At 43.3% G+C, this 23933-nt stretch overlaps 1 protein-coding gene across 1 annotated transcript in view; it reads right to left on the minus strand.

Moving 5' to 3' along the window:
• Nucleotides 1-7866: 7866 nt before the first annotated feature.
• The window catches only part of LOC129823753 (potassium channel subfamily T member 2-like), a 34305-nt gene continuing 18238 nt past the window's right edge, over nucleotides 7867-23933 (minus strand). The window contains exons 16-29 of the mRNA XM_055882716.1: nucleotides 22057-22206; nucleotides 21308-21510; nucleotides 20853-21057; nucleotides 19998-20103; nucleotides 19559-19731; nucleotides 18469-18540; nucleotides 17969-18103; nucleotides 14694-14805; nucleotides 13271-13372; nucleotides 11976-12059; nucleotides 11512-11676; nucleotides 10606-10918; nucleotides 10007-10097; nucleotides 7867-8362 (exon numbers count right to left, since the gene is read on the minus strand). Of these exons, the coding sequence (XP_055738691.1) occupies nucleotides 8248-8362; nucleotides 10007-10097; nucleotides 10606-10918; nucleotides 11512-11676; nucleotides 11976-12059; nucleotides 13271-13372; nucleotides 14694-14805; nucleotides 17969-18103; nucleotides 18469-18540; nucleotides 19559-19731; nucleotides 19998-20103; nucleotides 20853-21057; nucleotides 21308-21510; nucleotides 22057-22206 (2026 nt within the window). The 3' untranslated portion in view covers nucleotides 7867-8247. The remainder of the gene's footprint in view (nucleotides 8363-10006; nucleotides 10098-10605; nucleotides 10919-11511; nucleotides 11677-11975; nucleotides 12060-13270; nucleotides 13373-14693; nucleotides 14806-17968; nucleotides 18104-18468; nucleotides 18541-19558; nucleotides 19732-19997; nucleotides 20104-20852; nucleotides 21058-21307; nucleotides 21511-22056; nucleotides 22207-23933) is intronic.

Raw genomic sequence — 23933 nt, forward strand, 5'->3', positions numbered from 1 at the left:
ACTGCCCACCAGACCCTGAGGATGGAGGATCTGGGACACTGTAAGTCACCGACCAACTGGCCATGGGAGGACCGTGAGGAGACACCCCTCATCTTGGTGGGCGCCTTGGGGTGACCGCCTGATCGCTGCGGCCGTGCTGACACCGATGACGGCGGGACCTGCTCCAACGGAGGATGCAACAGTCCCATGGCAGGACTCCCTCCCACCTTGGGTGAAGACCAGAGAGAAGAGGGCGAGGCGACCCATCCACCATCCCCATGACTAGGGAAGGAACTTGTTCTTCCAGACGTTGAATCAGACTGCACAGATAATTCTACAATCTGTTATGTCTGTGGGCATGTTCAAAGAGATGACTGTCCTATCTGCTGTGATGAGGCCTGTGTTTAGACACTGATTCTCCTGTAACTTAGGGAGCATTTCTTATTTCTGTATTTTCTTCAACAATGTATTATTCTGTGTGACCAAACATGTGCAAGTCTGTCTTGAAGAATAAAGGTTGTAAACTCAGTTTCCCAACGGAGGAAGCTTACATGGAAATAAGGTACTCGACATTGAAGGGATTTGATTCTCTATTTTATTCTTTTAATAATTCATGTACTCTGCAACAAATGTTAGTAAGATATCATGTTGCTCTTCTGATGTCTCCGGAAGGGACTCCGGAGAGAGGGGAATGTGGTGGAAGAATCAGAATTAGCTCGGTAACATAGATAATTAAGATGTCTTATCTGCATAACATGCTTATGTGATTGAACTGTTGAACTCTTTGTTATTAGAATGTATCCCTTCGGACTCTGGTGTTGACAGTTGCACTTCCTCACTCATATGGGCCTCAGTCACCTGGGTCCCAGAGAGGGGAGAAGTCAGGCTTGTCCATCACATGTCCCTGTTGCTATGCAGAATATCAGAAAGAGAAGCTGACAGGAGGGAACATTGTCTTCATATGTGAATATGTGTCTTTACCTACTGCAAACCATGTGAAGGGATGGTGTGATTAATGGGGAACCAATTACTTGTCTCCACAATGTCTGTGCCCAGTCACTCCCTCCTTCTGCAATGGGGGAGATAAGGTCTGAGACAGGATGTGTGGGGTAGTGTCTGGAACCATTGTACGTCATCTAGAGAAGCTTAACCAAGTTAAATTCTCTCCCCTCCCTCTTTCCCCCTCCTTCTCTCACTTGCTGACCTTCAACACGGGGGCCCCACGCTGGTGCGTACTTAGCCCTTACTCCATGTTCACCCATGACTGCGTGGCCACAGGTTTTTAATGTTTTGTACACTCAGTGTATATACTGTATTCTAGTCATGGCTCATCCTATATCATTTACTTTAATTTTTACGCGACCAATAAACTTTGATTTGATTTGCAGGTAAAGAATTGCACTTGAGTCTCAGCTCTAAATGGTCTCTCTCTCTCTTTCTCTATCACTTTCTCTGTCTCTACCTCCCTCCCTCTCTCTCACCCTTGCAGGTAAAGAAATGCCCTTGAGTCTCAGATCTAAACGTTCTTGATCTCTCTCTCTCACGCTCTCCGTCACCGTGGCAGGTAAAGTCTCAGATCTAAACGACCATCACCATCTACACAAAGGCATTGATGTTTGCTTAGTTTATTTTTTATAAAATGTTTATTTAACCTTTAATTGAACCTTTATTTAACCTTAATTTAACATCTATTTAACCTTTAATTTAACCTTTAATTTGACATTTAATTTAACTTTAACATTTAATTTAACCTTTAATCTAACTTTCATTTAACATTTAATTAAACCTTTGTTTAATATTTTGTTTACCCAACTCCTCTTCTTCTCTCCCCTCTAACAAGATTCCCATGGCTACAACTGACCCTTGGTTTACTGTTGCAACCACTGGCGAAATCCCTTCACAATGATCTCAAACTGTGTTTCTAATACACAAGAAAATAAAACACAGAGACCACCCCTTGCTAATCATGAAACTCTTGGGGTCATTGCTGCTTCACGGGAACCTGGTAAAATTATATTTGTAGTGTTAGCAACGTTTGGTGGTGAATGAGACAGAGCTAGCCAACCAGCTGAGTTTGAAAACAATGCAACAAAAGTATAATTTCGGATTAGAAAAATACTCCAGAAATCACAGTAGCAAGTACTCCTGGTGCACTGTTGAATTATTTAGCCATTTAAACAAACATTTTTTAAAGAAAACGTTCTGTTTTTTTGCCATAGATTTCATGTGATTTAAATGTGAGCTTGTCTGAGGTGTCTGACTCGACGACATTTGCAATCCATTGGAGGGCTGCAATTGGTTGTCCAAAATTCTGGGGCAGGGCTTGACGTAGGGTCAATTAAGTGGTTCATTTGCATATTCAAATGTTAGGCGAGTTTTTTTCTTTATGAGACCCCAACGACTGAGACGAAGTTAAGAGATCGTTTGCTGTGGCTCTGGACACTAACACTTGAAGAGGCGTTGATACCTGAGCTGTGGCTCTGGACACTAACACTTGAAGAGGCGTTGACACCTGAGCTGTGGCTCTGGACACTAACACTTGAAGAGGCGTTGACACCTCAGCTGTGGCTCTGGACACTAACACTTGAAGAGGCGTTGACACCTGAGCTGTGGCTCTGGACACTAACACTTGAAGAGGCGTTGACACCTCAGCTGTGGCTCTGGACACTAACACTTGAAGAGGCGTTGACACCTCAGCTGTGGCTCTGGACACTAACACTTGAAGAGGCGTTGACACCTGAGCTGTGGCTCTGGACACTAACACTTGAAGAGGCGTTGACACCTCAGCTGTGGCTCTGGACACTAACACTTGAAGAGGCGTTGACACCTGAGCTGTGGCTCTGGACACTAACACTTGAAGAGGCGTTGACACCTCAGCTGTGGCTCTGGACACTAACACTTGAAGAGGCGTTGACACCTGAGCTGTGGCTCTGGACACTAACACTTGAAGAGGCGTTGACACCTCAGCTGTGGCTCTGGACACTAACACTTGAAGAGGCGTTGACACCTCAGCTGTGGCTCTGGACACTAACACTTGAAGAGGCGTTGACACCTGAGCTGTGGCTCTGGACACTAACACTTGAAGAGGCGTTGACACCTCAGCTGTGGCTCTGGACACTAACACTTGAAGAGGCGTTGACACCTGAGCTGTGGCTCTGGACACTAACACTTGAAGAGGCGTTGACACCTGAGCTGTGGCTCTGGACACTAACACTTGAAGAGGCGTTGACACCTCAGCTGTGGCTCTGGACACTAACACTTGAAGAGGCGTTGACACCTGAGCTGTGGCTCTGGACACTAACACTTGAAGAGGCGTTGACACCTCAGCTGTGGCTCTGGACACTAACACTTGAAGAGGCGTTGACATCTCAGCTGTGGCTCTGGACACTAACACTTGAAGAGGCGTTGACACCTCAGCTGTGGCTCTGGACACTAACACTTGAAGAGGCGTTGACACGTCAGCTGTGGCTCTGGACACTAACACTTTTTTATTTTATTTATTTTATTTTACCGTTATTTTACCAGGTAAGTTGACTGAGAACACGTTCTCATTTGCAGCAACGACCTGGGGAATAGTTACAGGGGAGAGGAGGGGGATGAATGAGCCAATTGTAAACTGGGGATTATTAGGTGACCATGATGGTTTGAGGGCCAGATTGGGAATTTAGCCAGGACACCGGGGTTAACACCCCTACTCTTACGATAAGTGCCATGGGATCTTTAATGACCTCAGAGAGTCAGGACACCCGTTTAACGTCCCATCCGAAAGACGGCACCCTACACAGGGCAGTGTCCCCAATCACTGCCCTGGGGCATTGGGATATTTTTTAGACCAGAGGAAAGAGTGCCTCCTACTGGCCCTCCAACACCACTTCCAGCAGCATCTGGTCTCCCATCCAGGGCCTGACCAGGACCAACCCTGCTTAGCTTCAGAAGCAAGCCAGTAGTGGTATGCAGGGTGGTATGCTGCTGAAGAGGCGTTGACACCTCAGCGGTGAACGATATCAGCAGAATACATTAGCAGCTATTTTTATGTAACTGTAAGCTCCCTACCTGATGTGTCCCTTGCTGTTTCCTGGCATCTAGGCATTTTAGCAGCTCTTCAATAAGAACCTGTCCTTTATTTTTTTTTAAACAAGGCTGTTTATTTTTGAAGATGTGATAGAATGAGATGAGTGGTAGTGGTGAGACGTGTTTTGATTAAAATGATGAATGAATTAAAGGAACACGTAAAAGGGTGAAGCAGAACTGATCCAAACCAAATCTAAGACCATCGGAGTACTTTCCCCAATATTTATTTATGATGATTTTCACTGATCTCGTCCCTTTGATTAAATTCAGACTAAGACGGTCTAGCAGCCATGGATACACCATGGAGAGAGAGTTGGTAGGGAGACTAGTGCTGCAGATAAAAGAACAGCTATGTGTCTAGTTCTCAATACAATTCTAAATCTCCCTCGAAAAGAAAAGCAACGCGAAGATGTTGGGTGTGTGTTGCTGTGTGAATCCCTATGGGGGCGAACATTCTGAGACAGCATAACACAGGACAATTACTTTGTGTTCTAGATAATGAATTACATAGAATGCTATTGGGCCTAGGGAGGATGCAAAAGATAAATACAAAGATTTGATTTGGCAATGAGAGAAGCCAAGGAGTGATTCTGTCTCCTAGTTTTCTGATTTGCAGGTTGATTTTCATAAGCATTATCACATACCATTATCTGGTTAGTCTTATAGCGGGCAGAAATCAATGATAACGATTGAAATAGCTATTCCTTCTATCAATGTAAAAAGGTAAAAAATCTATTTCATATACAGATCTCTTTCATATACAGTCTGAGTGTTTGGGATAGGTGTCATTTTATCAAGCTGTACCTTCTGTCTAATAAATGTGAGAGTCTACTACTTAAGATAGCTCTCTCAAGGGTCAGTGTAAAGCCGTCACTCTGCCATCTCCCTTCCTCTTAACCTGAACCCTTCCTCAGGGACGTTCTGCTGTCTTCCTCTGAGCTCTGAAGCATTTATCAAACACCACACACACACACACACACACACACACACACACACACACACACACACACACACACACACACACACACACACACACACACACACACACACACACACACCTTTATCTAACACCACACACACACCGACAAGCCTGTGGGCACGCACAGACACACACAACCGCACGGGTATACACACACACACTCTGAGGCCTTCCGAGCACCAAGCACAGGCACCTGACAGGATTGCCCAGGTCCGGTTCTGGCCTTTCTGCCGCCCTAGGCGAGACATACCAATGAGGTCTACTGATGGTGAAATTGTAGGACATGAAATCCTTGTTATTTAATTGCTGTAGTTATCATTTGTTTCTACAACGACCACTCTGTAGACCTACTTCTGAATACTAAGTTGCTATTATGACTTCTGTCTCCTGTCATAATACTACAATATGATAACCTATTAGCATAGTAGCAAATCTAACTATACTGAACAAAAATATAAACACAACATGTAAAATATTGGTCTCTTGTTTCATGAGCTGAATAAAAGATACCAGAAATTTTGCATATGCACAAAAAGCTTATTTCTCTCAAAAATGAATTTATATCCCTGTTAGTGAGCATTTTTCCTTTGCCAAGATAATCCATCCACCTGACAGGTGTGGCATATCAAGAAGCTGATTAAACAGCATGATCATTACACAGGTGTACCTTGTGCTGGGGACAATAAAAGGCCACTCTAAAATGTGAAATGTTGTCACAACACAATGCCACAGATGTCTCAAGTTTTGAGGGAGTGTGCAATTGGCATGCTGACTGCAGGAATGTCCACCAGAGCTGTTGCCAGAGAATTGAATGTTAATTTCTCTACCATAAGCGTTGTTTTAGAGAATTTGGCAGTACGTCTACCGGTCTCACAACCGCAGACCACATGTAATCACGCCAGTCCTGAGACCAGCCACCCAGACAGCTGATGAAACGGAGGAGTATTTCTGTCTGTAATAAAGCCCTTTTGTGGGGAAAAACGTATTCTGATTGGCTGGGCCTGGCTTCCCAGTGGGTGGGCCTATGCCCTCCCAGGCCCACCCATGGCTGTGCCCCTGCTGAGTCATGTGAAATCCATAGATTAGGGCCTTAGGAATTTATTTTAATTAATTTATTTCCTTATATGAACTACAACTCAGTAAAATCTTAGAAATTGTTGCATGTTGCGTTTATATTTTTGTTCAGTATATTTAGGATATTATGGGATATCAAACACAACAGGGGGCATAACTACTTGAGAGCCTGGAGGTAGTTTATCATATTTAATATGAATATTTGACAACAGTACTCACACCATAAGCATTCCAATCCATCATAGTCCCAGAAACATGAACTCAGTGCTCTTCATTTGTTTCAATCTGTCTAATGCTTACATTGTTTGTTGGTAGTCTTTTATCTGCTAAACCAAAGGGTCACTTTGGTTGTGTAGCGCTATATCGTATTTTTGTATATTGCTTGGATATAGTACTCAGATCACTGTTTAACAAGTGGGAAAACAATGGGTTAAGTACAATAAGCTCATATATGGATCATGGGTTGGTATAAACATGACACCTCAATACCTTATGGGAATGTAGTTGTGACATCATTCAATCAAATCAAATCAAAGAGGCTCTGCAAACCGAAACAAACGGATCAATACATGCATGGTCATCAATAACTACATAGTTAAAATGATGGTGCCTTTACACTTGAAGCTTATTTCCATGTGTCGTTTTTTTTGCTATTGTTAATTTGAACGCCGTGTTTTGAATGTAAAAAGACGCGTATCAATTCATTCATACTGTCTAACATGATAAAAACAGAATTCATGAATAATATGTTGATTAATGTGCACTGACACTGTCAAATATATTCATAAACTAAGGCCGGGATACAATGCAAAGCGAGTTATAGCACGGTGCCCTATACAGCCGACAATGCACCTTTTAAATGTATTTTCCCCGGCGTTCACATTTTCCCTGACGTACCATCGCCATCATAGTAAACACTGGGCATGCCGGCATAATGGCAAAGTACCTTTAAGTCTGTTATAGTGTGCTGTGCTAAACGTACCTTGCATTACATCCTGGCCTAAATAAACTTAAAGGGGAATTGCACTCAAAAACTACAGCATCTTTTGGTATTTGTTTTATTTGTCCAATGTTGATACAGTCCCAAAATGGCTGGAGACAATGTTGATACAGTCCCAAAATGGCTGGAGACAATGTTGATACAGTCCCAAAATGGCTGGAGACAACGTTGATACAGTCCCAAAATGGCTGGAGACAATGTTGATACAGTCCCAAAATGGCTGGAGACAATGTTGATACAGTCTCAAAATGGCTGGAGACAATGTTGATACAGTCCCAAAATGGCTGGAGACAATGTTGATACAGTCCCAAAATGGCTGGAGACAATTTTCTCCTTAAAATTCCAATATCTTGACAACTTGACTACTGACATACAAAACATTTTGAGACTGTATCAACAGTGGACTAATTGAACAAAATATCAGAAAAGATAGTTTGAGTGCAATTCCCCTTCATAAGCCAAGGAAAAAAAGATTTGCCCATATCCAGCTCAAAAAGCAACCCTATTTGTTTTCAAAGTGTGCATAGATAAACATGACAGAATTTATGACAGTCAATATTAACGACAACAAACATTCATCAGATGAGTATAGTAACAATTCATGATTGACATATTATTTTCTACAAATGAATAAATAGACAGTACATATGATAACATGGAGTATACTGCATACTAAGAACAGAGGTGGACTTTGCAGAGCGTGCCTAAATAGTTAAATTTGCCCCACGCCCCACGCCCCACACCCCACGCCCCACACCCCACACACCACATCCCAAACGTGAAAACAAAGACCCTGTGTAGTGTCTTTAAAACCCCTAAGTTCCTACATTGAGTATATCCTCTGGAAAGGCCACATTGTGAAAGAGAGAGATAGAGAACATCAGTATCAGTCGAACAGTAGATACAGTATGGGGTGATACGTTCTGAAATTATACTGATTGCTAACCCCCAACATGCTTTTCACAATGCAATGTGAACTGTAGGACGTAAAACATAATTATGGCATTAAAGGGATAGTTCATGTTTTTGGTATTGTAGCAATGCTAGTGGAAACCGATTGTATCAGTTAGCGGTGCAAAAAAGTGAACTATCCCTTTAACTAACCCCAGCAAAACAGTACAGGCATGTTGTGTGTAAGTATGGATCAGAAAGGCGTCTCTGTCTTGGTGTGCTCCCCAAGACATGTGCTGCTTCCCAGACTCTCCCTGCTGTCACCAGCCTTAGGGATGTACCCCAGGGGATCTGAACGGATGATATACCTGTAAGATGGAGAACCTCTAAATCAATCTATTCTTGATGTGAAATTATGAACTCTCCTCTGAGACTCTAAATGGTTGATCTTTTCAATTACTAACAAAGATACTGTGTGCCCAAACATAGGGTATTAAGTCACAAAATAATATGTGAATGTAAGCATGGAGTAGTAATGCTGAGTAGTAATGTGGAATAGAAATGTGGAGTAATATGGAGTAGTACTATGGAGTAGGAATATGGAGCAGTAATATGGAGTAGGAATATGGAGTAGTAATATGGAGTAGTAATATGGAGTAGGAATATGGAGTAGGAATATGGAGTACTACTATAGAGTAATGTGGAGTAGTACTATGGAGTAGTAATATGAATTAATAATATGGAGTACTACAGAGTAGTAATACGGAGTACTATGGAGTAGTAACATGGAGTAGTACTATGGAGTAGTAGCATGGAGGAGTAATATGGAGTAAAAATACGTAGTAGTACTATGGAGTAGTAACATGGAGTAGTAATATGGAGTAATATGGAGTAGTAACATGGAGTAACATGGAGTAACATGGAGGAGTAATAAGGAGTAAAAATACAGAGTAAAAATACGTAGTAGAAATACGGAGTAGTAACATGGAGTAGTATTATGAAGTAGTAATATGGAGTAATATGAAGTAGTAATATGGAATAATATGAAGTAGTAATATGGAGTAGTAACATGGAGTAATATGAAGTAATATGAAGTAGTAATATGGAGTAGTAACATGGAGTAGTAATATTGAGTAACATGGAGTAGTAATATGGACTAACATGGAGTAGTAATATTGAGTAACATGGAGTAGTAATATGGACTAACATGGAGTAGTAATATGGAGTAGTAACATGGACTAACATGGAGTAGTAATGTGGAGTAGTAACATGGACTAACATGGAGTAGTAATGTGGAGTAGTAATATGGACTAACATTGAGAAGTAATGTGGAGTAGTAACATGGACTAACATGGAGTAGTAATATGGAGTAGTAACATGGACTAACATGGAGTAGTAATATGGAGTAATATGGAGTAGTAATATGGAGTAGTAATATGGACTAACATGGAGTAGTAATATGGAGTAGTAACATGGACTAACATGGAGTAGTAATATGGACTAACATGGAGTAGTAATATGGAGTAATATGGAGTAGTAATATGGAGTAGTAATATGGAGTAGTAATATGGAGTAGTAATATGGACTAACATGGAGTAGTAATATGGAGTAATATGGAGTAGTAACATGGACTAACATGGAGTAGTAATATGGAGTAGTAATATGGACTAACATGGAGTAGTAATATGGACTAACATGGAGTAGTAATATGGAGTAGTAATATGGAGTAATATGGAGTAGTAACATGGACTAACATGGAATAGCAATATGGACTAACATGGAGTAATAATGTGGAGTAGTAATTTGGACTAACATGGAGTAGTAATATGGAGTAATATGGAGTAGTAATATGGACTAACATGGAGTAGTAATATGGAGTAATATGGAGTAGTAATATGGACTAACATGGAGTAGTAATGTGGAGTTTGCAACTTTCTTGATTGCTTCTACTTTATTGCATCTCATCAACTGTTTCTTCAGGCCCCTACTTTTCTACATGCTGCCATACTTACACTATGTCATTGAGCTCCAGCCTGGTGTCTGGAGGTGGGTTGATCAACACGTATGTGTGGGAGTGAGTAGTCTGGTTCTCACTCATGCCATCTGGAATTGGAGAAATGCAATAATGATAGGCAAGAGTTGAAACGTCCAATGATTTAGGCTACGGCAATATAAAAGATTGTGTCAGAAAATGTCTGATTTGAGCAAATGGTTTTTCAATGGAAGTCGTCTGTTGACAGATGATGGACATTAGAGATGATTGTCTGACAAAAGACGTACTGCCTTTTTGAGTATGCAACTGACCGGAAAATAGTTGACAAGATATTAACTTTTGACAGACATAAATGGACACTGATGAATGCATAGCTTCAGGCTTTGGCCAAATGAATAAGGATAACATTGTATGCATTCACCACTGTCCGTTTTGGTCTGTCAAAAGGCTGACATAGTATATTACATGACAATCATCTCCGTTGTTAGTCTGTCTGTCCATCCATCCATAAAGACTAAGTGTCATGTTTCAAACACATAACATATTTTGTTCCAGGCCTTGGAAATACAACTCGCAATCCCCCCAGAAACATCGCTCCCCATGTGTGCGGTCTCTCACCGCAAGCCGTGGCCCAGAGTCCAAGGCTTTTCATCCTGTTGCTGACCAGCTCGTCCAGCTCCTGTCTCTCTGAGCGTCTGGCCCTCAGACCCTGCTGGCCCCCCCTCTGAGCCCCACGCTGGTTCCCTCGAGTCCCCCTCCAGCTCAGCTTCCGCGCCCACTGCACGCTTTTCCTCCTCAGCAGGGGAGCCTTCCCGTCCGATGGGTCGCTGGAGGTGGAGCTGCGGTGGAGCCCTCCGGCCACAGGGGGGAGTTCTCGGTCGCTCTGCTCCTTGGGGTCGTCTAAGTCCTCCACGCACACCGAGAGCTGTGACTGAGTATGGTCAAAACACAATGCCATATACATGAATGAAGTCTATGGTATGTCTATAGTCAAATGAAACGACCCAGAACAAAGCGAATGATCAAGAGTGAGGCCAGAGAATGTAGAAGTTGGTTTGACAATGATTTCTTCCTGATATAACCACCAGTGGCAAGTCTCGACGTGGTTTATCAAGCACAATTTAACCAAGAACATTACAGTGGAAGAAAACCTACCTCATCTGCACAAAAAGTTGATTCAGTCTGGCAAAATAAATCTATTGTTTTTCGCGAATCATGGAATCACACAAATAGGAATCATGGAATCACACAAATAGAAATCATGGAATCACACAAACAGGGCTGAACTTACTTGGGAGGATGGCTCGCATTGCTTATGATGGGAAATGAAAAGAGATGAATGACATTAATGTTGCTTACTGTGTTGTAACATGCTTAAATAACCATGAAAGCATACAGACTAAACATGTATACGTAACAAACGACAGAATGACAGCATAATCACTGCCACTGTAATATGTAATTAACACAACAACAAAAAATAACCTAAATTGGGATTTCACAGCCAAACAAATGAATGGCAACCATGTTAAAACAGCCTTGCGGTCTAGAGGGCACCTCCTCAGAGGAATCTGCTGTCTGGGACTCGGTCCTGTAGATGCCAATGGGAATGTCACCGACGGTGGAACACAGTTTCTGATAGAGCCTTCCATACGTCTGGATCCAAAGGTCCTCCTCAGAGATCTGCATCTAAAAGGTCATTTCAAACTCCATTTCTCTACAGGAGGAACAACTGTACAATGATTTTAAATGACCGTGGAGTCACTTTTACCTGTCAGTGTAAGGATTTGGAAAGGCAAGTAAAGCCTGCACTGAGTTAATTTTCTGACCTTAGCTGCTGTGCTGTCACACATAGGATTACTGTACAGTACAACGGGTGAATCTCAATAGTCTAAAGACGCCTCCTCTCTTTGTCTTCTCTCCTTCTGTCTGAGACGTGGAGAGGAAACCACTTTTGACCATTGAGATGCACCCAGAGAGTAACTCACAGAGCAGAGGAAGCCAGAGCCCGGGGTGGTGTCCAGGCCCAGCAGCAGCCTGGTGATGGAGATAATATAGTCTTTGACAAACGACTGGGATGGCAGACAGGACAGACAGGACAGGACATGTGCATAGTCAGTACATAGAAGGGTCATTCCTGGTCATCCAGAAATCAACACATTCCAATTCCACTAGCATTATATTATATGGACACTGGAATGCATATGAACACATTGTGACAGTAACAAGAATGTTACACATTAAAATGTACATAAATGTAACATAATGTAACATAAAATATCTGGGAGTACAGAACAGGTGGGTCCTGCTGTACAGAACAGGTGGGTCCTGCTGTACAGAACAGGTGGGTCCTGCTGTACAGAACAGGTGGGTCCTGCTGTACAGAACAGGTGGGTCCAGCTGTACAGAACAGGTGGGTCCTGCTGTACAGAACAGGTGGGTCCTGCTGTACAGAACAGGTGGGTCCTGCTGTACAGAACAGATGGGTCCAGCTGTACAGAACAGATGGGTCCAGCTGTACAGAACAGGTGGGTCCTGCTGTACAGAACAGGTGGGTCCTGCTGTACAGAACAGGTGGGTCCAGCTGTACAGAACAGATGGGTCCTGCTGTACAGAACAGGTGGGTCCTGCTGTACAGAACAGATGGGTCCAGCTGTACAGAACAGGTGGGTCCTGCTGTACAGAACAGATGTGTCCAGCTGTACAGAACAGGTGGGTCCTGCTGTACAGAACAGATGGGTCCAGCTGTACAGAACAGGTGGGTCCTGCTGTACAGAACAGGTGGGTCCTGCTGTACAGAACAGATGGGTCCAGCTGTACAGAACAGGTGGGTCCTGCTGTACAGAACAGATGGGTCCAGCTGTACAGAACAGGTGGGTCCTGCTGTACAGAACAGGTGGGTCCTGCTGTACAGAACAGGTGGGTCCAGCTGTACAGAACAGGTGGGTCCTGCTGTACAGAACAGGTGGGTCCTGCTGTACAGAACAGGTGGGTCCTGCTGTACAGAACAGGTGGGTCCAGCTGTACAGAACAGATGGGTCCAGCTGTACAGAACAGGTGGGTCCTGCTGTACAGAACAGGTGGGTCCTGCTGTACAGAACAGGTGGGTCCAGCTGTACAGAACAGGTGGGTCCTGCTGTACAGAACAGGTGGGTCCTGCTGTACAGAACAGATGGGTCCAGCTGTACAGAACAGGTGGGTCCTGCTGTACAGAACAGGTGGGTCCTGCTGTACAGAACAGGTGGGTCCTGCTGTACAGAACAGGTGGATCCTGCCTGGTTACCTGGTAGAGGAGAGTGTCCAGCATGCCGATACTGAAGACCCTCCCTGCAGCGAACGGCAGGCGAAACATGAAGGCCAGGTTGGAGCCTTTCTCCCGCTCTTTCTAATAAATAATAATAATAAATAATAATACATTTTATTTGTAAAGCTCTTTCCAACACATGCAAGAATCATAAAGTTATTTTAGCTCCCATAGACATGTAACAGGGGGACAGAAACACCAACACACTAATCCCACTGGGCACAGACGTCAGTTCAACATCTAGTTATGATCGACTTTTGCTTGAGTTGTCATCTAACGTGAATTTAAATAAAAAAATCACCGTCTTTGAATTTAGGTTAAAAGACGGGTAAAATCCAATCCATGTTGATTCAATGTCATCACATTGAATTATTTGGATGAGATAAAGTGGAATAACTTTTATTCAACCAGTTTTTGCCCAGTGGGATGTTAGGGCAGCGCTCTGCAAACCTTTCCTTGAATAAACCAGTCTATTGCAGTACAGTATAACCTGATTATCATCAAGTCTTTCAGCTGTTACAACTGGAACGGACCAAATGGGGGTGCTCAAGAAGAGGTTAGGATATTTGAAAGAGAGAGACCGCCACCCGGTGGTCGATACTGATGTGAGGTGGAAGATGCACCGCAACAGGAACTGTATTGATATCTTGTTAAGGAAAGGATGCCTACGCATGACATAATACCCGTCATATTACCCCTGAAAATGTTACATGTCACATGTGTCTATGAATGGGAATAATAATTTCTCTTAGAAAAAAAGATCCAACGTCTGGTGTTGTTTGAGAGGGTCGTGGACAAATTCTATGCTTGTACTGTATGTACTGTCCAGTCTTCACATATTGATTGTTTAACCTTCTCTTCCTTTGCTTTGAAGACTACTCAATGTATAGTTAGTAGCCTTTGAAGGCTACTCAATGTATATATTTCGTACCAGGGTTGGGGTCAATTCCATTTCAATTCCAGTCATTTCAGAAAGTAACCCACATTCCAAGTATACATTTTTCTAATTGAAAAGCATTAAAGAGAATTTGAGTTTCAATCTACTTCCTCAATTGACTGGAATTGAACTGGAACTGACTCCAAACCTGGTCCATAGCCTTTGCTACTGCAGACAAGAATAACTAGTTGTAAACTTTGCATTTATAGAGCTAGAGACATCTACATAGTTTGGGCTGGGATTCAATCCAAGGCGTATTATAGAGCAGCACACTGAACAGTCGACAACGCCCCTTTTAATTGACGCTTGAGTTGACATCTTCAGCATGAATGCCATCTCCGCAAACGTCGGGGACATTGCTTTTAAAATGCTAATTGTCAGCTGTCACGTGTGTTTCTCTATAACGCGCCTTGGACTGAAACTCGGCCTTGAAGTACAGTTGGTGTACATTCAGTGACGGCTTACCTTCTCCAGTTTAGAGAGAGTCAGAGAGTACCAGTCCTTAGCTCTGAACTGCATAAACCTCATGTTGGCGGGGTGGGTTAGCTCGGTGATGATACTGAGACTGGAGAACAACCTAGATGAGAAGAAACACAATATAGCTGAGATTAACTGAACAAAATAAAACAGAAAATCACAATGGCAGAACAAAATGTCAACTTTGTAATCAAATGTGACATCCAAAATACACTGAGTTGACCAAACTTTAGAAACACCTTCCTAATATCTAACAAGGTGTCGAAAGCGTTCCACAGGGATTCTGGCCCATGTTGACGCCAATGCTTCCCACAGATGTATAAAGTTGCCTGGATGTCTTTTGGATGGTGAACCATTCTTGATACACATGGGAAACTGTTGAGCGTGAAAAAACGTGCATTCGGAAAGTATTCATACCCCTTCCCTTTTTCCACATTTTGTTACGTTCAGCCTTATTCTAAAATGGATTAAATAAAAAAATGTCCTCATCAATCTACAGACAATACAACATAATGACATCACAATACCCCATAATGACAAAGGGAAATTTATATTAAATTTATATTATTTATATTTATATTAATTTACATTTTAAAAAAAAGAAAAAAAGAATGACCTTATTTACATAAGTATTCAGACCCTTTGCTATGAGACTCGAAATTGAGCTCAGGTGCATCCTGTTTCCATTGATCATCCTTGAGATGTTTCTACAACTTGATTGGAGTCTACCTGTGGTAAATTCAATTGATTGGACATGATTTGGAATGGCACACACCTGTCTATATAAGGTCCCATAGTTGAAAGTGCATGTCAGAGCAAAAACCAAGCCATGAGGTCGAAGGAATTGTCCGTAGAGCTCCGAGACAGGATTGTGTTGAGGCACAGATATGGGGAAGGGTACCAAACAATGTCTCCAGCATTGAAGGTCCCCAAGAATACAGTGGCCTCCATCATTCTAAAATGGAAGAAGTTTGGAACAATCAAGACTCTTCTTAGAGCTGGCCGCCTGGCCAAACTGAGCTATCGGGAGAGAAGGGCCTTGGTCAGGGAGGTGACCAAGAACCCGATGGTCACTCTGACAGAGCTCCAGAGTCTCTGTGGAGATGGGAGAACCTTCCAGAAGGACAATCTTCTGCAGCACGGAAGTCTGGATCGAGGGAAAGATGAACAGAGCAAAGTAGAGAGAGATCCTTGATGAAAACCTGCTCCAGAGTTCTCAAGACCTCAGACTGGGGCGAAAGTTCCCCTTCCAACAGGACAACAACCCTAAGCACACAGCTAGCACAATGCAGAGTTGCTTTGGGACAAGTCTCTGAATGTCCTTGATTGGCCCAGCCAGAGCCTGTACTTGAACCCAATCGAACATCTCTGGAGAGACCAGAAAATAGCTGTGTAGCAACGCTCCCCATCCAACCTGACAGAGCTTGAGAGGATCTGTAGAGAAGAATGGGAGAAACTCCCCAAATACATGTGTGCCAAGCTTGTAGCGTCATACCCAAGAAGACTCAAGGCTGTAATCGCTGCCAAAGGTGCTTCAACATATTACTGAGTAAAAGGTCTGATAACTTTTTATTTTTATTTCTAAAAACCTGTTTTGCTGTGTCATTATGGGGTATTGTGTGTAGATTGATGAGGGGGAAAAAACGATGTAATCAATTTTAGAATAAGTCAGGTGTCCTTAATGTTTTGTATACTCCCTTTAATGAATGACTGGATGAAATTAATAACTATGAAATAATAGCCTAGCTTATAAACGTGTGAGACCCAAGACAAAAACAGCATCGCTATCTACTGTACTAACACCATTCCAGGATTATCACTATTTAGTGAGCAACTGATACCGATACTACTGTATATACTAGCTACCTAATCAAGCAATAAGGCACGAGGAGGTGTGGTATATGGCCAATTTACCACGGCTAAGGTTGCGTTTGGGCTGGATACAGCCCTTAGCCGTAGTATATTGGCCATATACCACAAACCCCAGAGGTGCCTTATTGCTATTATAAACTGGTTACCAACGTAATTAGAGCAGTACAAATAAATGTTTTGTCATACCCATGGTATACGGTCTGATATACCACGGCTGTCTGCCAATCAGCATTCAGGGCTCGAACCACCCAGTTTAAAATATAGGTTATATAATAACAGTGGCTCATGAAACATAAACCCCATATCAAAGTGTTTCAATGTTTGTGCAAGCTTCTACATTGTCTGGTGAAAATTATAAAGTGAGTTGACATTTTTGATTAATTGTCTTGACAACAAGAAAGCAATCAGAAAACAAATGGATTCCCTGATGCAGTGTGGCAAGGTTGCCAAGGAAACTAGCTCTGAAGTGTGTACTTTAATCTACACGGTTGAAAAAAAAACACTGTCATATAATTAATCTTTGAAACCCACCTATAAAATGTTAATCTGTGTTGAAAGATTTAGTAAAATAGCCTGTATGACACTTTTGATGTCATAGAAATGCCTGCATAAAATGTGTGAACATGTGGTCCAGTATATTGTATTATACAATAGTTTGACCAAAGGTTAAAACCATGACAGTGACTTTGGTACCAGTGTCTGTACATTGATAGGGGTTGAGGTACCTGAACAGTGTCTGTACATTGATAGGGGTTGAGGTACCTGAACAGTGTCTGTACATTGATAGGGGTTGAGGTACCTGAACAGTGTCTGTACATTGATAGGGGTTGAGGTAGCTGAACAGTGTCTGTACATTGATAGGGGTTGAGGTACCTGAACAGTGTCTGTACATTGATAGGGGTTGAGGTACCTGAACAGTGTCTGTACATTGATAGGGGTTGAGGTACCTGAACAGTGTCTGTACATTGATAGGGGTTGAGGTACCTGAACAGTGTCTGTACATTGATAGGGGTTGAGGTACCTGAACAGTGGCTGTACATTGATAGGGGTTGAGGTAGCTGAACAGTGTCTGTACATTGATAGGGGTTGAGGTACCTGAACAGTGTCTGTACATTGATAGGGGTTGAGGTACCTGAACAGTGTCTGTACATTGATAGGGGTTGAGGTACCTGAACAGTGTCTGTACATTGATAGGGGTTGAGGTACCTGAACAGTGTCTGTACATTGATAGGGGTTGAGGTACCTGAACAGTGGCTGTACATTGATAGGGGTTGAGGTAGCTGAACAGTGTCTGTACATTGATAGGGGTTGAGGTACCTGAACAGTGTCTGTACATCGATAGGGGTTGAGGTACCTGAACAGTGTCTGTACATTGATAGGGGTTGAGGTACCTGAACAGTGTCTGTACATTGACGATGGTCTTGGCATCAGCCATGTAGTCCTCTTCTGCACTCATGGTGCTCTCCTTGTCCACCACCACCATGTTGGCTGCAAAGGATACACCGCAACGCAGGAGGTCATCCAGGCTAGGAAAACACACACACACGCACGCACACGCACACACACACTTGACATAAATGACTACACATTTCCCTGACCAGGAAAAACTCTGGACTCTGCGTATGAGCTAGCTATGACGGATTATCTGTGACAGATTCGCTGTGGAGAGAGAATCGTAACTGATAGCATCTTGGAGGCTTGTCAAGAAGGTGACTTTCTACACAGGACTTATGAGAAATAGCCTTTTTGGTTCACTCAGTCTATTTCCTTGAGATGTAATCTTGATAGGGAGACTAGAAGTGGAAGAGTGCCACATACACTCGCAGAACAGGCACTAAAGAAGATGATGTATAAGGTTATAAGGTGTGTGATGATGCTGTGTGTCACATACTTATCGATGGAGCCCACCATGTAGTAAACCATAGGGAACCCACAGACAGCCTCCAGGAACTGTGTGTCAGGCCTGGTGAGACAACAGAACACTAATCAGAAGAGAACCATGGCGCTCTCCCAGAGGCTTGGCTGGTGCGTAAAATCCCACAATTCAGACTAACTAAGAGGTGTAATGGGTTTGCACAAAACAATATGTCTCATCAAACATACTTCTTTATTCAATGTTTTAAATGTTTTACTGCATAAGGGATGGCATTCACAGACGTTTTGGCTTTACAGCCTTCTTCAGTGTGTAGGAACTATTTTTATTTGATTCAAAACAGAGACAACAGAACACACCACAACAACATAGAATATAACAGAATATAATTGAATATAATTAAATTGAATAGATATTTATTGTCCATATGCACAGATATTGTTATTTTTGATGTCACAGTACCCAACCAGACATATATGAAAGACACAGTTACTTTTGTAAAACATACTAAATATGGTAGGAGGCGCTGCTTTGCTTGAGGTAAAATCACATGGTGAAAGTAAACCGGTACCGAGGGTATGCCAAAACATGAGCCTATCACAATAATTAAAACTGTAGGCTATTACAATATTACTTATCATTACCGCATGCCAGTCGCATGAAAAATTAGCCAATGGACTTGAAAACTACTGGAAAATACACTCCAAAATGATGTGTGCACCGAATGTAGTAATTCGTTACATTTTTAGGTGTTTCATAACAGATGTCTCTTTCCGTTTATCAAAAAACATATTTAGATATATTCCCCAAAGGGAGAAAGAGCGAAATGTTTTCATTTCCTCAGGACATCTCATTGAGGTCAGCAGACCTCTTTTTCTGGTTGCAATATTCCAGTAACTTTCCCCAAATTCCCAGGTTTCCAGAAATCCTGGGAATAAGATTCTGCTTATTCCCTAATTATGTCTGGAATATTCCAACCAAGATTTCTGGAAAAACTGTGATATGGGGAAAGGGAATCTGGCAACCTTACCTCTTTTAAATGGGAGACCTGGTGAAGAGGGCAGCTGAATAAAAAGAATAACAGGATGTTTTGAAACGGTCTTCTTACTGATTATCCAGGAGCAGCACAATGGGGTTCAGTTCTTTCTTTAGTCTGTAGGAAGCTCTAAGCGGGACGATGAAGTTGTACAGTCCATTCCCCGCCGTCTCAGCAGACACAATGATCAGCTTGTTCTTAAAGCTGTAGGCTTTGGCATCCTCAAAGTTGTTATGGTCACAACCCTGTGGCGGAAATAAACGTTGTTGCTTTTTAAATTATATATATATAAAAAAAATATATATATATACAGTATATTTAACATAGGCTGTACTTGTGGGCCGATTTCCTGGACACGGATAGCGATTCTCCATTGTGCATGCTTTTTTAGTTTAGGACTCGGCTTTTAAGCTGTGTCTGGAAACCAGCCTCAACATTGCAAATGGTGAACATGACTTAAAACTACCTACGGTATATTGATTTAACTGAATAAGTGTCTTTCATAATTTACCTTTTCCAGTCTGAGGCAACAGTATGGTACTTTCTCCTTCAATAGATGGCACAGTGTTGGAGAACTACCGATGTAGGGCAGGTTGGGAGGAAAGCCTTTCATATAGCTTGAAATAAACAGACACACAATTCATATTTTACTGCAGGGGTGGGCAGTAGGATGTGGATCTCCCATTCAAGTAAATGGCCAAACAAATGTCATGATTGTCTCACAATGCATCATCTACCGCAGGGGGTCTCCAATTCCAGTCTTGGAAAGCTACTGGTTATGCAAGCTTTTGTTCCAGCCCAACACTAACCTACATGATTCAATCTATGCATGGTCTTCATTCTGGACCACAGGAGGCTGCTGAGAGGATAACGGATCATAGTAATAATGGCTGGAACAGAGCAAATGGAATGGCATCAAACACTTTAATGTTCCGCTCCAGTCATTACCACCAGCGAATCCTACCCAATTAAGGTGCCACGACCTCCTGTGTTCTGGACCATGACTAATTGAATCAAGTGTGTTAGTGCTGAGATAGAACAAAACCCTGCACACACTGCAGCACTCCAGGACCACATTTGGAAACACCTAACTCTTATTGATAATGATCATAAGCCTTAAATCCTCCCCCAAAAATCTACTTTAAGAATAAGAAGTAAGACATATTGCATTGTATCTTATATAAATAACAGTGGAGGCTGCTGAGGGGAGAATGGCCATTAATAATGGCTGGAACATCGCTAATGGAAAGGCATCCAACCATGTGTTTGATGTATCTGATACTATTCTGTTCCAGCCATTACCACGAGCCCGCCCTCACCTATTAAGGTGCCACCAACCTCCTGTGAAAAATAAAATAAAACATACCCCTCAGTTGATAGGTCCTCGTTGGAGGGCATGGTCTCGTCCTCTGATTGGTCGCTATAGAGGTCACCTGTGTGCATAGAGGAAGTGTCTGGCACCTCTAGCACGGGGCCGATGCTGGGCCTCCTGCTGTTACCCTTGATGTCTTCCGGGGGGAGACAGAGAGAGGGCCCACAGCCTGTGTCCTGGAGGTCTATGGCCACAGTGCCTGAACAAGGAAGGATACAAAGAACATACAACGTTTACAACATACTATTTATTGTGGGCATATTTCTGTGTCTTACAAGTCAATTCATTTATCATTTTTCCGAAAATACTACGAAACTATTACTACTAAGTACTACTTAAGTAGCACTTTAAAGTATTTTTACTGAAGAACTTTACACCACTGCTTAATATACTTGAACAATACATCACTTCATACTAGGTAGTATTGGAACAGAAGTCATATTACTGACCCCTGCAGGCGATTACACTGTGTACAGGCAAGCAGGGCCGGCTACCCGTCCTCTCCCTCTGGGTCTTAAAGGTAGTGTTCTCCTCCTTAGTGATGTTGATGTAGAAGCAGCTGTCATTGGGGCTCATTCTGAACTGTGGCCCGGGGTTCAGCAGGATGCTCTTACTGTCCTCCCGGCACACCCCGATCAGACACACGCCATACCTGAGGACAGAGATAGAGATATAGGGTTAGGGTTAGATCACATAGGCTGGAGATTTAGAGGGAAATACGAAGAGGGAGAGTGATGTCTGTTCAAAGCCATTGTCTGGGGCCCTGAGTTTTCCTGCCCACATGACGAGACCAGGAGAAACTCGGGGGCCCATTTCTAGCCTATACAGTAACCAGAGTTTTCTCTATGGCCCAAAGCTTTTCCTGGTAAGGTCATGTGGTCAGGGCCCTACTCTTGACCTTTGACCTACATATTGTCACCCGAATTAGAAGACTCATAAATAGGGCTGGTTTTAAATGTGTAGGATCAGTGAACCTTCCAATCTTATGTGTGTACTGGATACGTCGTGATTGGGTATTGAGTTTCTGAGCCCACATGTCTGTTCCCATCCATGGCTACAACTGAAATAGCACAGAAAATCTAACCATTGGAACCGGTATCAGAAGAAAATGTGGTCATTTGACAGTAGTGAGGCTTAATAAGAGAAGCGACCCTAGACCCTGGGACCACGCTAAGAGGTATTGGTGTTAGCTACTTACTTCTTATGCGCGTGGAAGGAGGCGTAGGGGAAGCTTTTCCCCATGTATTCTGAGAAGAAGATGCTGTCTCTCATGACGATGTTGTAAACCTCATTCCCCGAACACTTGCCATAAGTCCTGTGCCACTCCTCTGGAGACTGCTGCCCCTCCCTGAAGCACACCGAGAAATGTTTGGTAACACTTCCTGGGAATACACTATTCATAATGCATTATAAGCATAATTATAACATCTTATGAGCTGCTATATAATGCTGTGTAAAGCACTACGAGCGTATTCATATGAAGTGTTACTTTTAGTTGGGTTCAGTCTGGGCTTTCGCTGCAGACAATTAAATAGGTACAATATAAGGGTCTGTAGCATTTCTCCCTTTCACAGACTTGGTGGGTAGAGACTTGGTGGGTTGGTGGGTAGAGACTTGGTGGGTAGAAAAGTGGTGGGTTGGTGGGTAGAGACTTGGTGGGTTGGTGGGTAGAGACTTGGTGGGTTGGTGGGTAGAGACTTGGTGGGTGGAGACTTGGTGGGTTGGTGGGTAGAGACTTGGTGGGTAGAAATGTGGTGGGTTGGTGGGTAGAGAATTGGTGGTAGGGGGGTTGGTGGGTAAAGACTTAGTGGTAAGGGGGTTGGTGGTTAGAGACTTAGTGGTAGGGGGGTTGGTGGGTAAACACTTAGTGGTAAGGGGGTTGGTGGGTAGAGACTTAGTGGTAGGGGGGTTGGTGGGTAAAGACTTGGTGGTAAGGGGGTTGGTGGGTAGAGACTTAGTGGTAGGGGGGTTGGTGGGTAGAGACTTAGTGGTAAGGTGGTTGGTGGGTAGAGACTTAGTGGTAGGGGGGTTGGTGGGTAGAGACTTAGTGGTAGGGGGGTTGGTGGGTAAAGACTTAGTGGTAGGGGGGTTGGTGGGTAAAGACTTAGTGGTAAGGGGGTTGGTGGGTAAAGACTTAGTGGTAAGGGAGTTGGTGGGTAAACACTTAGTGGTAAGGGGGTTAGTGGGTAAAGACTTAGTGGTAGAGGGGTTGGTGGGTAAAGACTTAGTGGTAGGGGAGTTGGTGGGTAGAGACTTAGTGGTAGGGGGGTTGGTGGGTAAAGACTTAGTGGTAGGGGGGTTGGTGGGTAAAGACTTAGTGGTAAGGGGGTTAGTGGGTAAAGACTTAGTGGTAGAGGGGTTGGTGGGTAAAGACTTAGTGGTAGGGGGGTTGGTGGGTAGAGACTTAGTGGTAGGGGGGTTGGTGGGTAGAGACTTAGTGGTAAGGGGGTTGGTGGGTAGAGAGTTAGTGGTAGGGGGGTTGGTGGGTAGAGACTTAGTGGTAGGGGGGTTGGTGGGTAAAAACTTAGTGGTAGGGGGGTTGGTGGGTAGAGACTTAGTGTTAGGGGGGTTGGTGGGTAGAGACTTAGTGGTAGGGGGGTTGGTGGGTAGAGACTTAGTGGTAAGGGGGTTGGTAGGTAAAGACTTAGTGGTAGGGGGTTGGTGGGTAAAGACTTAGTGGTAAGGGGGTTGGTGGGTAAAGACTTAGTGGTAAGGGGGTTGGTGGGTAGAGAGTTAGTGGTAGGGGGGTTGGTGGGTAGAGACTTAGTGGTAAGGGGGTTGGTGGGTAGAGACTTAGTGGTAGGGGGGTTGGTGGGTAGAGACTTAGTGGTAGGGGGGTTGGTGGGTAGAGACTTAGTGGTAAGGGGGTTGGTGGGTAGAGACTTAGTGGTAGGGGGGTTGGTGGGTAGAGACTTAGTGGTAGGGGGGTTGGTGGGTAGAAACTTAGTGGTAGGGGGGTTGGTGGGTAGAGACTTAGTGGTAGGGGGGTTGGTGGGTAGAGACTTAGTGGTAGGGGGGTTGGTGGGTAGAGACTTAGTGGTAAGGGGGTTGGTGGGTAAAGACTTAGTGGTAGGG

Source organism: Salvelinus fontinalis, chromosome 26 (assembly GCF_029448725.1).
Source record: "Salvelinus fontinalis isolate EN_2023a chromosome 26, ASM2944872v1, whole genome shotgun sequence".
Classification (NCBI taxonomy): Eukaryota; Metazoa; Chordata; class Actinopteri; order Salmoniformes; family Salmonidae; genus Salvelinus; species Salvelinus fontinalis.